The 15854-nt window shown below is 37.2% G+C and overlaps 2 protein-coding genes across 8 annotated transcripts in view; one reads left to right on the forward strand and one right to left on the reverse strand.

The window, feature by feature from the left end:
• Positions 1 to 1485: 1485 nt before the first annotated feature.
• lig4 (ligase IV, DNA, ATP-dependent) lies at positions 1486 to 11706 on the reverse strand. Its single transcript, XM_062041213.1, has 3 exons — positions 11622 to 11706; positions 2629 to 4703; positions 1486 to 2540 (listed from the first exon to the last, which is right to left on the reverse strand). The coding sequence occupies exons 2-3, from the start codon at positions 4695 to 4697 to the stop codon at positions 1901 to 1903; spliced, it is 2709 nt and encodes a 902-aa protein (XP_061897197.1). The 5' UTR covers positions 4698 to 4703; positions 11622 to 11706; the 3' UTR covers positions 1486 to 1900.
• A 135-nt stretch (positions 11707 to 11841) lies between these two features.
• LOC133646167 (kalirin-like) overlaps positions 11842 to 15854 on the forward strand; it is an 87038-nt gene continuing 83025 nt past the window's right edge. For 5 of the 7 annotated variants that reach the window (XM_062041321.1, XM_062041346.1, XM_062041311.1 and 2 more), the window contains exons 1-2: positions 12520 to 12769; positions 15087 to 15227. The gene's annotated coding sequence lies outside the window, so the exon portion shown is untranslated. Of the gene's footprint in view, positions 11924 to 12519; positions 12770 to 15081; positions 15228 to 15854 lie in introns of those variants that run through there. The other 2 variants (XM_062041303.1, XM_062041294.1) reach the window with 2 other exon arrangements.

Below are 15854 nucleotides of genomic sequence, written 5' to 3' on the forward strand. Positions count from 1 at the left end.
ACGGCTACCATAGTCAGATGTACTGTGATTCAAAATACCAGTATTACTATGGTGTGTGTATAAGGACCACAAAATGGCACCCATTAGCAGACATATTACCTGGTGTTTTGTTTCGCAACATTATGCAAAACCAACTTTTCTTACCTTCTGGTACCTGCTGATCTGTATTTGGGATCTGCATAAGTCCTGAAAATGTGCGAAGGTCCGCCTTTGTAGTCTGTACCGACGCCTTAGTCATAAGCTTCTTCTTTTTCACTATCTTCTTATGTGGCATTCATCCTCAACTGTTGCCATTTCTAATATAAAGTAGTGTAAAGTTCTTACTTATATCTGTCAGTAAACTCACCATGAAAGCACTAAAACATACCGGTGTAGTGACTATACATTATTCACCCAAGGAACTTTATTTTTTGCTTTTATTTATTAATTTTTGTTATAGTCTCAGTCAACGTGCATTTATTTTGATTGGTTATCGTCTCATTTTCATCAGGGGAAAATAGGTTGTTGAAGATAAAAGACAAAAATGATTAGTCAACTAAATTTCGGGAACGACCAAATAATAATATCATACTTGGTATCGTTACTGTTGATATTTATATCAATCCGCACACCATTGTTTACATTCAAGTGCTGTGGCTTGTGGTTATCTTAACTTCCTACATGTGTAGTTACCTTGAGGATGCTTGTAAGAATCATAGTTCATGTGCTGCCACTGAAGCGAAGATTGCAGACTAAGACGAGGCTTTACACTAACTAGTAGGATCCAGGGCGTTGAGGACACTTTTGTGCGCTTGTTGCAATTAAATTTGCAGAAACAGCTAGAAGGTGTCGTCAACATGCATTACCACGATATAACAATAGTACTAAAATCTCTATCGTCGGACAAAATGATGGTGCAAGAGATATAACCTCAACATGCCATTAGAATGTGCTCCTGCTACTCTGTCAGATTCTTTTTACACAAAGGATCATTTTTTGCCCTCCAGACTCTACGTATAGACTCAGTTATTTATGACTAAATAATAGTTCACCACCTCTGATTGGTGCCTGCCAGTCATACTCAATTTTGCATCAACTGGAATATAAAACTAGTGCAGTGTGGGTGACTGTGTTGTGCATGCAAAAGTGCAATGTATTCATAACACAATCATAACTTAGTATATCGTTTTACAGCACCTCAATTGGAAATGCTCTCTCATCACTCACTCCAAAAACTAAAAAAAACTAAATCTAATATTGTGCAAAGGTTAGTTTCTTTCAGCAATTAGTGACAAACTGTTAGCCATAATCATCAAAATGTATTTTAAAAGAATGCTTGAAATATTCAATGTCATATATTACTTTCACCAGAAACTTTTGGAAGAGGAAAAACACAATAATGTCGTTGTTGTGGCAGGTTTAGACCGTTTTAACCTACCTTTGCAGCTAGGCATCTGTTTGACAGCCGAGTGCAGCTTTACTGTAAAACAAATAATACATTAGGAATTACATAACGCTATTTATTTGATTATAGTACAGCATAAATACAGCACTTACAAAAAATCAAAGTACAATTAATTACACAAAAAGTTTAGATTGTCACTAGTGCACTTCTGTAGGAGAATACAATTATTTAGGAGAGAAAAAATGTTTCTAAAAGAAAGACCCTAAATAAACTATGTAAGTCACATTGTATGAAATCCTCCAGAACTCTTTAATAATTGTCTTCTGGGCTTTACAAGTATTCATTTAAAACCTATGCAAATATCACCACAACTTTAAAATGGAATCATGAAACCCTAGGGAAGCAATCAAGGTTTCTATTGCATTTACAGTAGAATCTGTGAGAAAACATCAATGTTTCAAACATTTCTCAAAGTCATTGCTTTAGCAAGCAATAAATCTCACTGCATGTCACTTTTCAAACCAAATAGTCATCTTCATTTATCAGGCGTCGTTCCTTAATTGAATCAGTCACCCAAGAGTCTCTGACAATTTTAAACTTCTTCTTAAAGCTGCGCCTGGACTTCCTCAAAGCCTCAAGTCTGGTTTCCTCTGCAATAACAACATGCGACACCCCTTCTTCCAACTTCTGCACCACTGTGCCTCCATAATAACGGAACTCCAGGCCTCGAATATCCACACAGCTAGCGTTTCTATCAATATAAACTGTGAAAGGTCTGAACATACTGGTCGGAAGGTCATCCCAGCCATATCGCTCTTCTACCTGGCAGACATTTGCAACCGTTTGTCCAGTGCTCCTCTTTCCAATGCGCCCAAACACTTCCCGAAGTTGCTGTACATCAGTGTCCACAAAATAGCTGTCGCCATAGCTGTCATACTCCTTAGTGAAGCGCTCCTTGGTGGGCGGTGACATGTGGATCATGTGGCGTGGTTGCCATGGAACAAATTGCTTCTGCTCCAGGCACTCCAGCAGCCAGGAGGCCCACACTACATCATGCTGGTTGGACAAACTCAGGTTTTTCACACGTATGTTTTCCAAGCCGGCAATCACACAATAGGTGTCTTGTCCTGGGTTCTGAACGACTGTACCACCACAACTAAAAGAAAGACAACACAGACATTTTATTCTAGTATGTAACAATACCAACTTGGCTTGTCATTTTCATCATCTTTTAATTTACTTACCTGGCCAGACCCTTCTCCAGCTTGGCTTTCGGGTGATCCTGTGTCCCATTGAGTATGCAGAACTCCAAATCCTGAAAGATGTCTGTCTCTTTGGTAACACCCGAGAGATCCTGGGGCTTAAAGTGGTCTATTATTTCGACCATCTTCTTGATTTTGGCAGGCAGTTTGCGCTTTTTTCTCTGTGGTTCGTCGGCAATGTCAATATGAAGGTGTCGCGAGGCGAGTTTCCCTGATGCCTTGTTGGAGAAATGGTCCAGCTCTGCTAGGGTCATACACTGATGCCACTCCTTGTCGTTGCGGATATTTTCTATCCTCGGAAAGCGCAGTGTGCAGTTGGTTTTATACATGTCGCTGCTGACTATCTCAGCCGCCTTCACTTGCAAGATGACCGAGTTGCATGGCTCGATATAGACCTCAGGTTTCTCAGTTGCACAAAGTATGTTGGATGGTGGGTCATTTTTTCTGTAAACTTTCCAGTGCTTTGCAAGCTTTAAGCCAAGGTCATACAGCTCTTTCATGGTGTAGCCAGAACCAATGCGGCAGAGCGTATGAAAAACGGAAGGTTTCTCACCGGGCTTTGCTGCTTCGGCAACAGCACATAGAAAATGGGACATCATACCGCCACGTTTTCCTTTACCCCAATAGCCGCCAACAATTAGAACATCAAGCTTATCCATCAAGCCATCCACATATTCTGGCTTTATTTTCAACCAACCCTCACCTCTTTTGTCCGGTTTGTACACAGATAACGGATTCTTTACCATAATTCCCTCTTCTCTGTTGTCTATAGCATCATTAAGGGAATTCACCACCTCCCGCATAGTTCTGGCTTCTGTTTTGGGCACCGAGTGGATTCTTCCATGAACCGGAGTGAAAACTGTCTGTAGGATCTCATGACGTTTTTTCAGCACTTCATTGCCAAGCTTTTGGTTGTTGACTAAAAGCACGTCAAACACGCAGTAGCAAGTCTGCAACTCTGAATCTTCCATCAATCTCTTAATGTCAAACTTGCTCCCTTTCTGCATGAAAGTCTTTGTGGTCGGGTTGTAAGCCATCATCTCTCCGTCGAGGATACAACTGACAATGTGGCTTTTAAAGACATTGTGTATGTATGGTGTCAGTGAGCCCTCTAAAGGCGATCCACCGAACTGCTGTGTATATTCATAGGCATTCCGACTAAAGTACTTGTAAACCTCGCCATCTTTATGCAGTTGTATTCGCTCACCATCCAACTTGGTTTCAATGTAAAAAGGGCTATTTTCCATTTGCTTCTCGACATTGCGGATGTTAGACACACCTGCCAACATGGGCTTGAAGGCAGAGAAAAGTCCAATGGAAACCTCACTCAAAGACACTGAGGGGTTGTGGAGCTGCTGACACACCTTGTTCAAGTCTGTGGTCACATTGTAAAGCTCAGCAGCATCTGGGTGGAAGACTTGAAGGACAGTTTCCTTGCTGATGCCGAGCTTCATGTCCTTCAGAATTATTCTAATGAGCCATTTCTGCTCAAGAGCAGAACTCTCTTGAAGTAGGTGGAGCAGACTTTTTTTTACAAGATCTTTTTTCTTGCTAGCGTTGTTGATAGCCACCGAATCCAGAAAGTCATTAACTTCTTGAAGGCTGAGCTTTCCTTGCCCGGTGCAGCGTTTCTTTAGCACAAAGTATGCCATGCCAGCAAAGTCGCCCGACTCTCCTTGGGAGGTGGTTGGCGCACGGTAGTTTAACAGTTTATTGGCTTCTGGGCCATTCTTTGGGAGGCATAGTACATCAATGTAAAGTTTAGCTAACATGCTTTCCTTTATGCCATATGCCATTCGCTCTCGCTCAAATGAAGGAACGATGAGACGCATTGCCGGGTAGAAAGAGTCTGTTGTTTTGGTGTCATCTTTATGCAGGGCGCAATGGAACTCCCTCCACGACTTAATAAAATCGCCAAGGATCTTGGACTTTTCTGGACGAAGTTTTGACTTCTGGATCTTTTCGAAAGTATTGCACAGGTGTAGGAAGGGAACTTGAGCAGCAACAACAGATGGCTGATCAGATGGGTCCCTTTTAGACGATCCCTCCATTTTTATCTGTATCAGATGGCAAAATGTTCAGTCAGTCTACAACACATATGTCAGAGTCAAGGCCCGCGGGCCATATCCGGCCCGCGAGAAGGTTTTTTACGGCCCTTGGGATGATCTTGATTTATTATTAGAACCGGCCCGCAGACCGCAGATCTTTTACACGCACCAAGCGGATGCCGGTCCAAGGTTCCGAAAGGGGGCGAGCGGCCCGCCGGGACGCGCCTGCCGGCCGAAGGGCTGCAGCCCGGCCGTCAGTCGCGGAGCCCGCCGTGCCACGCGCGCCAAGGGGGCGGGCCGAAACCCGGCCCCGAGGCCCTGAGACTTCTGCTTTGTTTCCCCAAACCGCGCGTCACCGCCGGGCCCGCACCACCGTCGGGCTGCAGCCCGAGCGTCGGTGGCGGAACCCGTCATGTGCCGCGCGCGCCAAGCGGAGCGGGGGGGTCAAGCGGGCCGAAACCCGCAGGCCACCCCCTCACCACGAGGCCCTGAGACTTCTGCGTTTGACCCCTACGCGCGGCCCGTCGGGACGCGCCCGCCCTCAAGCCACGAGGGCCAGCCGTCGGGTCGCGGAGCCCGCCGTGCCACGCGCGCCAAGGGGCGGGCCGAAACCAGCGGGGGGTTTCGGGCACCCAACTCGCCTCCCTCCCACGGAGGGAGGAGGGGGGTTTAATGTGAACATTACTGTGCAATCACATATTTAGAGTTTTTACTCAATTCAAGTTTAAAAGTTAAAGTTTAATATTTGTTTTCACTGCATGTTACTTCTCCTTAAACAAAGTGTTGTTTTTGATTTATAGATTTTTGCACTTTATTTTATTGTATTTCAATTTAATTATATTTTAAAAATATTTCAGTTGAGTGGATGATAGAAAATTGCTATTATTGTTTTTTTCTTTGAAGTAAATTTAGCCCACTTTTGCTAAAATAGAAAATATAGGCTACTGATGGTGCCTTGAATACCGGTTTCTTTCATTTAATGTTCATGTTATGGGGATTTTTATATAAAGGAAATTTGTCTTTTGTGTCTGTTGAAAATTAAAGATTACTGACAGAGCCATAAGAAAATATTGCTTTATTTATCTGATCATATTGGAATATATTTGTTAGGTTTTCAGTAGGTTCAATTAGGTTCACTAGACTATATGCGTCATTTAAAAATTTTTCAATGAACATTCGAACAGTCCGGCCCTCGGCTTGTAGCTAAATTTTTTATTTGGCCCTCCGTCCATTTGACTTTGACACCCCTGGTCTACAAGTAATTAATACAGTTCATTCCTAAAATCAATTAAACAAATACATAAATGATTGAACTCTATGAAGTTATGAACTAAATTTAAATGACAAAATGTAAGCGGACAAAAATAAACTTTGTCATTTCTTGTTCAGATGTGTGAAGACTGTGTGATGATAATTAGGGATGGGTGATATGGTCTAAAATGTATATTGCGATACAAATTGCAGCCGATGTATATCACAATATATTATTTGGCATACAAGTGATAAGAGTACCATTTCAAAACTCCCAATTTGGCTGCTGACGTACGCAGTAACATATTGCAACATTTCTGCTTGTATTGTTCTTTCAAAACTATTATTTCATCTAATTGCTAAATTACTGTTAATAGCTGGTTACTTTCTGTTTAAGTGTTTTAAGCACTTATTCTTCTGTTGTTTGGATACTTAACATTCGTTTTGGGCGATACTACAAATGTGGGTATAATTTCAATACCAAGTAGCTATAGGGGCAATATAAAAAAAAAGGTATGGCAGTATTGACCATACAAATGCTGATACTCAGTGATAATGATAGGTTTTCAATGTAGTGAGTCTCAGGGACCTACAAGTAGTGATTGGAGTGGGTACCTGGGAAATCCAATGGGTCTCCAATTAAACAATGTTTTTCTTTCTGTTTCTTAGCCATCCATTCATCTATTTTCTGCCGCTATGTTCTTCTTTTTTTTTTTTAATTGTAACTTTAAACTCCTTTGATGGTGGTATAGTATGATATGGTTATAATAAACGTCAACAGTTATTTATGTTCAAAATGTGTCTGAAATTAAATCAAATTAAAAATGTTGCCTGCGATGAGGTCCAGAGTGTACCCCGCCTTCCGCCCGATTGTGGCTGAGATAGGCTCCGGCGCCCCCCGCGACCCGAAGGGAATAAGCGATAGAAAATGGATGGATAAAAATGTTGCATTAGCAACGCTGTCTTGCGCCTCGCAACGTTCACCCCCCAAACATTCTAGCCTTTTGCATCAGCAGTGAAGCGCACCACAGAGCTGTGATTGGTCAGCTTTTGCCGAAGAGAGTCCCTGAACAAATGAGAGCAGACGTTGTGCTTGAAATGCACAAATTATTGAATGAAATAAAGCAACAGTGATTGAACATCTGCATGCAAACTGATAGTGTCCTTGTGCAATAAAAATAATTATTGAATGTGTCGTTTTTCAGCATACTGTGTTGATGTTGCACCCAGAACAAGTCACTAAAAGTATGACGCTCTTTTTAACTTTTATTGGTAATCTATTCTATTGGTAATCTCGAATGGAACCTGTTGTTAACAGGTTCCATTCGGACACATATTCTTTATCGTGCACACACAACACTTCCATCATATTTCAGGCAAGGTATATTTACGAACATGTGAGCTCTAAACATTAATAACACATTCACATTAACATTCATATCAGCAGGTCGTTACTATAGTTATGTAACAGTTTTGTTTATTTTCAATTACATAGCTCTCTTGTCCAATGTCTCGGACGGCCTAATAGCGTTGCAAATTCGCAGACTTTCACGACTTATTAAAGAGTTGCACAGCCACAGCCCACCTTCACGAACGTCTTCTCTTCCGGTTTCAAAGCAATGTGACCAAGTGACTGACTGTTGTTTCAAAAAGGATTAGTTCCAGCTCCAACAATAAAGTGGATGTGGCTTCTGACGCCATTGTTGAGTTTACGACCACTACTACTCACAGGTAGCGCTCTCTCTTTCATGAAGATAGCCAAGAAGAGTGGTAGTTACTCACACAGGAAACACTGCCACTTAGGGTTTTGGAAGAGAATTGCAAGTCGAGCACCAGCCTCCACGGAAGAGCTATAAACCAACCAAGAGGCCGTCAGAAGGGAAGCAAACTACGTGACGGAAGAGTATATGTCAACATTAACTTGAGAAAAACAGGACCTTGTCAGAAGCAGCATGTATGTGCAGCAGATGGTACCTGAGCAAAACAAAATGGTGATTGCAATTCAAAATATCTTTTTTTTTTTTTCATTGCAGCACGTCTCTTAAAAGTGAAAACACCCTCGAAACGACTGAGCACAGCATCAAGCAGTGGAAAAGTGGGTCTTTAGTATGACGTTTGTATCTTTAAGGGGGTGTTTACACAAATGCCTGTAGGGCACCAACTTTCCAATGTATTTTCTCATGCGTGATGATGTCATTATGTGCCTACGCATTAGCTTTAGGTGTTGTGAGCTAATAATAGCTAATAGTAGTTATTTCACCTTTTTTTGTTAAGTACATAACTCCACATGTGTTCATTCATAGTTTTGATGTGACAATCTACAATGTAAATAGTCATGAAAATAAAGAACACACATTAAATGGGGAGAAGGTGTGTCCAAACTTTTGGCCTGTACTGTACATGTAATGATAACTTGAATTACAGAAGAAAACAGATACATGGAGAGGAATAAATAGTAGTGAACTGTATTAACCTTGTAGATTGTTATAGTATCAATAGGTTAAGCTTTGTCATATATATATATATATATATATATATATATATATATATATATATATATATATATATATATATATATATATATATATATATATATATATATATATATATATATATATATATATATATATATATATATATAAACTAATCGATTAAATCGATTAAAATCGATTATAAAAATAGTTGGCGATTAATTTAGTCATCGATTCGTTGGATATATGCTATGCGCAGAGGCAATTTTTTTATTTTTATTTTATTTTTTATTTTTTTAAATAAACCTTTATTTATAAACTGCAACATGTACAAACAGCTGAGAAACAATAATCAAAATAAGTATGGTGCCAGTATGCTGGTTTTTTTTCAATAAAATACTGGAAAGGATAGAAATGTAGTTTGTTTCTTGTATCCGATTATTAATCGATTAATCGAAGTAATAATCGACAGATTAATCGATTATCAAATTAATCGTTAGTTGCAGCCCTAATATATATATATATATATATATATATATATATATATATATATATATATATATATATATATATATATATATATATATATACATATATACATATATACATATATATATACATACACAATACATATATATATATATATATATATATATATATATATATATATATATATATATATATATATATATATATATATATATACACACACACACACATATATATACACAGAACACACACATACACAGTATATATATATATATATATATATATATTTTAATACACACAAATATATGATAGAGAAGCAGATAGTGTCAATAAATCAACTATTTTAATAATCTGAAGACAATATATACTGCACATATATATATACATACACATATTTACGCATATATTTCCATAAAGAAAATGAGTAGATGGAAAGAAGAGATAGAAGACATGGACCACACAGACCAGACCAACATCAGGACCAGTCTCACTACCGCCCCTAGTGGTAAAGGACCATTGGTCTCTGTCAGACAGCAACTCGATTCGATCTGCATTTCAATAATATTAACACTGTCATAATCACAGTAAATATGCACTAGAGGCAATCTAATATGATTCCTGACATATATCCAGCTAATAGAGCAGACAAAATGTCCAAAAAAGCAAGGAAATAGTAAAGCCAATTTAAAGTCAATGGGGACCACAGCAGTCTCAGTAGCGCCCCTAGTGGACAGACCACAGAATCGTCGACAACACCCTCTCATATCTCACGCCACAAGTAAAGCTGTCTAATTATGACTTCGGAAATTTAGAATTGTCTTTCAAGCTTAACGATAAAGTCATAACACTACTCATGTTGCAAGAAAATGTATTCATGTCGTTAGTCAAGCTAACTGGTTAACCTTTCAAGAAAAAGTGTGTTATCATTGGACTGTTGTGTTGACCTGGTGGGCAAATTCATCAACAACAATATGACCTTTACAATCATTCATCAACAATAATATGACCTTTACTATCATTCATCAACAACAATATGACCTTTACAATCATTCATCAACAATAATATGACCTTTACAATCATTCATCAACAATAATATGACCTTTACAATCACTCATCAACAATAATATGACCTTTACAATCAATCATCAACAATAATATGACCTTTACAATCATTCATCAACAATAATATGACCTTTACAATCATTCATCAACAATAATATGACCTTTACAATCACTCATCAACAATAATATGACCTTTACAATCAATCATCAACAATAATATGACCTTTACAATCATTCATCAACAATAATATGACCTTTACAATCATTCATCAACAACAATATGACCTTTACAATCATTCATCAACAATAATATGACCTTTACAATCATTCATCAACAATAATATGACCTTTACAATCACTCATCAACAATAATATGACCTTTACAATCATTCATCAACAATAATATGACCTTTACAATCATTCATCAACAGTAATATGACCTTTACAATCATTCATCAACAATAATATGACCTTTACAATCATTCATCAACAATATGACCTTTACAATCACTCATCAACAATAATATGACCTTTACAATCATTCATCAACAATAATATGACCTTTACAATCATTCATCAACAATAATATGACCTTTACAATCATTCATCAACAACATGACCTTTACAATCATTCATCAACAATAATATGACTTTTACAATCATTCATCAACAATAATATGACCTTTACAATCACTCATCAACAATAATATGACCTTTACAATCATTCATCAACAATAATATGACCTTTACAATCATTCATCAACAATAATATGACCTTTACAATCATTCATCAACAATAATATGACCTTTACAATCATTCATCAACAACAATATGACCTTTACAATCATTCATCAAAAATAATATGACCTTTACAATCATTCATCAACAATAATATGACCTTTACAATCATTCATCAACAATAATATGACCTTTACAATCATTCATCAAAAATAATGACCTTTACAATCATTCATCAACAATAATATGACCTTTACAATCCTTCATCAACAATAATATGACCTTTACAATCATTCATCAACAATAATATGACCTTTACAATCCTTCATCAACAATAATATGACCTTTACAATCATTCATCAACAATAATATGACCTTTACAATCATTCATCAACAATAATATGACCTTTACAATCATTCATCAACAATAATATGACCTTTACAATCATTCATCAACAATAATATGACCTTTACAATCCCTCATCAACAATAATATGACCTTTACAATCATTCATCAACAATATTATGACCTTTACAATCATTCATCAACAACAATATGAATCAAACTGGGTGCTTAGTTCAACTAAAAATTCCAAAGCTTTCGTTAGTGAAAGGAGCGCAGTGAAGGTTATTTGCAACATGTGTAAAGAGCAGCCAGTAAGTAAGAATGTATGTCCACTGACAGAAACAATGTATGCTTAATAGCTTTTAATCCATTGTGAAGTTTACTTAGACTAACTAGTTACCTTGTTGTTACTTGGAGTAATTTGTTACCTTGTTGTTACTGAGACTAACCTGTTACCTTGTTGTTACTTAGACTAACTAGTTACCTTGTTGTTACTTAGACTAACCAGTTACCTTGTTGTTACTTAGACTAACTTGTTACCTTGTTGTTACTTAGACTAACTAGTTACCTTGTTGTCCGGAGAGAGGCGACGTCCCTCTGACAATACTACTTCCTGCTCCTTTCAACGTGCCTCTTTCAAAACATTCCTCTAGAAACAAGTGCGGAACTAATGTGAGCATGGATTCAAGCAGGGCAGTTTCCGGTTCCGGTGACGTACACAGCTCGCTCGCTGTTCATTACGAGGGTCTTCATTGTCGAAGGTGAGGTTTGTGATCGAGGTGGATGCAGACTGATGACCTGGAATGTTTGTGAGGTGGATGCAGACTGATGACTTGTAATATGACAACTGAGAGCACAAGATGAATAAGAGTATGACTTTATTAACTACCATCGAGACAGTGGAGCCTTTGGAACACTTCCTGGTTGCGGTTGTTTAATTGAACAACGAAGTAACATTTCTAATGCACACAAACTTCAAAGTAACATTTCTAATGCACACAAACATCAAAGTAACATTTCTAATGCACACAAACGTCAAGCTATTTCAACATCAGCGAAACATGTGAAGGAAAGAAAAGACAAGCAAATACAGATAGACAATAAAGATTACTGCCGCCGCTCCTTCAAAATACGCTTTTTCCGTCTTTTTATTTTTTTCCTCATGAAAACATTTGTTGAACATGAAAACAAATGTAGGTGATGTATTGTATGAATGGATATGCCGTATGTGGCAGGCCTGGGCAATTCTTTTGAGTCGGGGGCCAAATTTAGAGAAGAAAATGTGTCTGGGGCCCGGTATATCTATTTTTAGGAACACTAATACAAACACTCACAATGTCTGATTGAATGCTAAAAACGTTATGACAGACCACCTTAAAAAAAACAGGATGAAATTTTACATACTAAAAAAAAAGTATTTTCTGACGCTTTTTGCTGTTTATTATTATTTTAATTGATCGTGTAACGGTATATTCCTCTACTCTTCTACACAATTATTTAATGTCTTCTTTGTTGTTTTTCTGTTGTGTGTTGAAAACAATTTAAAGTAAAAAAAAAAAAAAAAAAGTGTCCTTTTTTAAAAGCTGCAATTGCATTCCAGTCCAGCAGTGGTGCTAATACACGACAAGGTGGTCAAGCGCCATGTCAATAGTAGAAAAAGACTGAGAAGAGACACGAAGAAGACATAATGGCGCGAATCATAGACATCTCCTAACGGTACGCAACATTGAAACTTTTATTAGTAGATTACACAATATAGTACATATTCTGTTATTAGTAGATTACACAATATAGTACATATTCTGTTATTAGTAGATTACACAATATAGTACATATTCTTTTATTAGTAGATTACACAATATAGTACATATTCTTTTATTAGTAGATTACACAATATAGTACATATTCTGTTATTAGTAGATTACACAATATAGTACATATTCTTTTATTAGTAGATTGCACAGTACACTACATATTTATTAGTAGATTGTACAGTACACTACATATTTATTAGTAGATTACACAATACACTACATATTCTTTTATTAGTAGATTACACAGTACACTACATATTTATTAGTAGATTGCACAGTACACTACATATTCTTTTATTAGTAGATTGCACAGTACACTACATATTTATTAGTAGATTACACAGTACACTACATATTTATTAGTAGATTGCACAGTACACTATATATTTATTAGTAGATTATACAGTAGAGTACATATTTATTAGTAGATTGCACAGTACACTATATATTTATTAGTAGATTGCACAGTACACTACATATGTATTAGTAGATTGCACAGTACACTACATATTTATTAGTAGATTTCACAGTACACTACATATTTATTAGTAGATTACACAGTACACTACATGTTTATTAGTAGATTGCACAGTACACTACATATTAGTAGATTACAGAGTACACTACATATTTATTAGTAGATTACACAGTACACTACATATTTATTAGTAGATTACACAGTACACTACATATTTATTAGTAGATTGCACAGTACACTACATATTTATTAGTAGATTACACAGTACACTACATATTTATTAGTAGATTACACAGTACACTACATATTTATTAGTAGATTGCACAGTACACTACATATTTATTAATAGATTGCACAGTACACTACATATTTATTAGTAGATTACACAGTACACTACATATTCTTTTATTAGTAGATTGCACAGTACACTACATATTCCCTACTATTGACCACTAAATGGTAATTTATTGAAGCTTTCTTTAGTAGATTGCACAGTACAGTACATATTCCGTACAATTGACCACTAAATGGTAACACCCCAATAAGTTTTTCAGCTTGTTTAAGTCGGGGTCCACTTAAATCAAGTGATGGAGTGATACTGCCTACTGGCGCTGATGAGACGCGGGACCGCCATCTTGTCAACTTTATGTTATTCAAGCATGACATTTTTAAATGTAATTAATTTCATTGACAAGCAATTCTATTACGGTCATGCTCTTGTTTGCTAGCGGCTACCATTTCAGTACTATTGAAGATCTTTGCTCCTTCTCAACTCTGTGCTAATATTCTTTTCACAAAATACAACCAATAGTACGTTAATGTTAAATCTTACTTGTGAAAAGTAATCCCCCGATTCCTATTTTCAACAGTCCGCTCATTTGAGCAGGAAAACGCTGAACACCATCTTTGTTTTCTACCTGTCAACTGTCAGTTTAGCATCTTTGTTTTCTACCTGTCAACTGTCAGTTTAGCATCTTTGTTTTCTACCTGTCAACTGTCAGTTTAGCATCTTTGTTTTCTACCTGTCAACTGTCAGTTTAGCATCTTTGTTTTCTACCTGTCAACTGTCAGTTTAGCATCTTTGTTTTCTACCTGTCAACTGTCAGTTTAGCATCTTTGTTTTCTACCTGTCAACTGTCAGTTTAGCATCTTTGTTTTCTACCTTTCAACTGTCAGTTTAGCATCTTTGTTTTCTACCTGTCAACTGTCAGTTTAGCATCTTTGTTTTCTACCTGTCAACTGTCAGTTTACCATCTTTGTTTTCTACCTGTCAACTGTCAGTTTAGCATCTTTGTTTTCTACCTGTCAACTGTCAGTTTAGCATCTTTGTTTTCTACCTGTCAACTGTCAGTTTAGCATCTTTGTTTTCTACCTGTCAACTGTCAGTTTAGCATCTTTGTTTTCTACCTGTCAACTGTCAGTTTAGCATCTTTGTTTTCTACCTGTCAACTGTCAGTTTAGCATCTTTGTTTTGTACCTGTCAACTGTCAGTTTAGCATCTTTGTTTTCTACCTGTCAACTGTCAGTTTAGCATCTTTGTTTTCTACCTGTCAACTGTCAGTTTAGCATCTTTGTTTTCTACCTGTCAACTGTCCCTTTAGCATATTTGTTTTCTACCTGTCAACTGTCAGTTTAGCATCTTTGTTTTCTACCTGTCAACTGTCAGTTTAGCATCTTTGTTTTCTACCTGTCAACTGTCAGTTTAGCATCTTTGTTTTCTACCCGTCAACTGTCAGTTTAGGCTGCTCGCCGGCTCCTCGTCACCACTTCAAGATGGCGGCCCAATTTCTCGCGTCACAGCAGCCAATGCTGCGTCTACTTAGAACATGTCTATGGCGTGAATGCTCCAACTTCCTGGAAGAGCCCGCAGCACTTTGACAAGGTTAGACTCCATTTGATCAACTTTGACAAGTTTAGACGCCATTTGATTCACTTTGACAAGGTTAGACTCCATTTGATTCACTTTGACAAGGTTAGACGCCATTTGATTCACTTTGACAAGGTTAGACTCCATTTGATCCACTTTGACAAGTTTAGACGCCATTTGATTCACTTTGACAAGGTTAGACTCCATTTGATTCACTTTGACAAGGTTAGACGCCATTTGATTCACTTTGACAAGGTTAGACTCCATTTGATTCACTTTGACAAGGTTAGACGCCATTTGATTCACTTTGACAAGGTTAGACTCCATTTGATCCACTTTGACAAGTTTAGACGCCATTTGATTCACTTTGACAAGGTTAGACTCCATTTGATTCACTTTGACAAGGTTAGACGCCATTTGATTCACTTTGACAAGGTTAGACTCCATTTGATCCACTTTGACAAGTTTAGACGCCATTTGATTCACTTTGACAAGGTTAGACGCCATTTGAGTCACTTTGACAAGGTTAGACTCCATTTGATCCACTTTGACAAGTTTAGACGCCATTTGAGTCACTTTGACAAGGTTAGACGCCATTTGATCCACTTTGACAAGTTTAGACGCCATTTGATTCACTTTGAA

Source organism: Entelurus aequoreus, linkage group LG01 (genome assembly GCF_033978785.1).
Source record: "Entelurus aequoreus isolate RoL-2023_Sb linkage group LG01, RoL_Eaeq_v1.1, whole genome shotgun sequence".
Lineage (NCBI taxonomy): Eukaryota > Metazoa > Chordata > Actinopteri > Syngnathiformes > Syngnathidae > Entelurus > Entelurus aequoreus.

Bases quoted from the DNA above. Each gene is read 5' to 3' on its own strand.
- lig4 (XM_062041213.1), bottom strand. From the start codon at position 4,697: ATGGAGGGATCGTCTAAAAGGGACCCATCTGATCAGCCATCTGTTGTT. The intron at 2,541-2,628 runs GTAAGTAAATTA...TCTTTCTTTTAG, and splicing joins CTGGAGAAGGGTCTGGCCAG to TTGTGGTGGTACAGTCGTTC.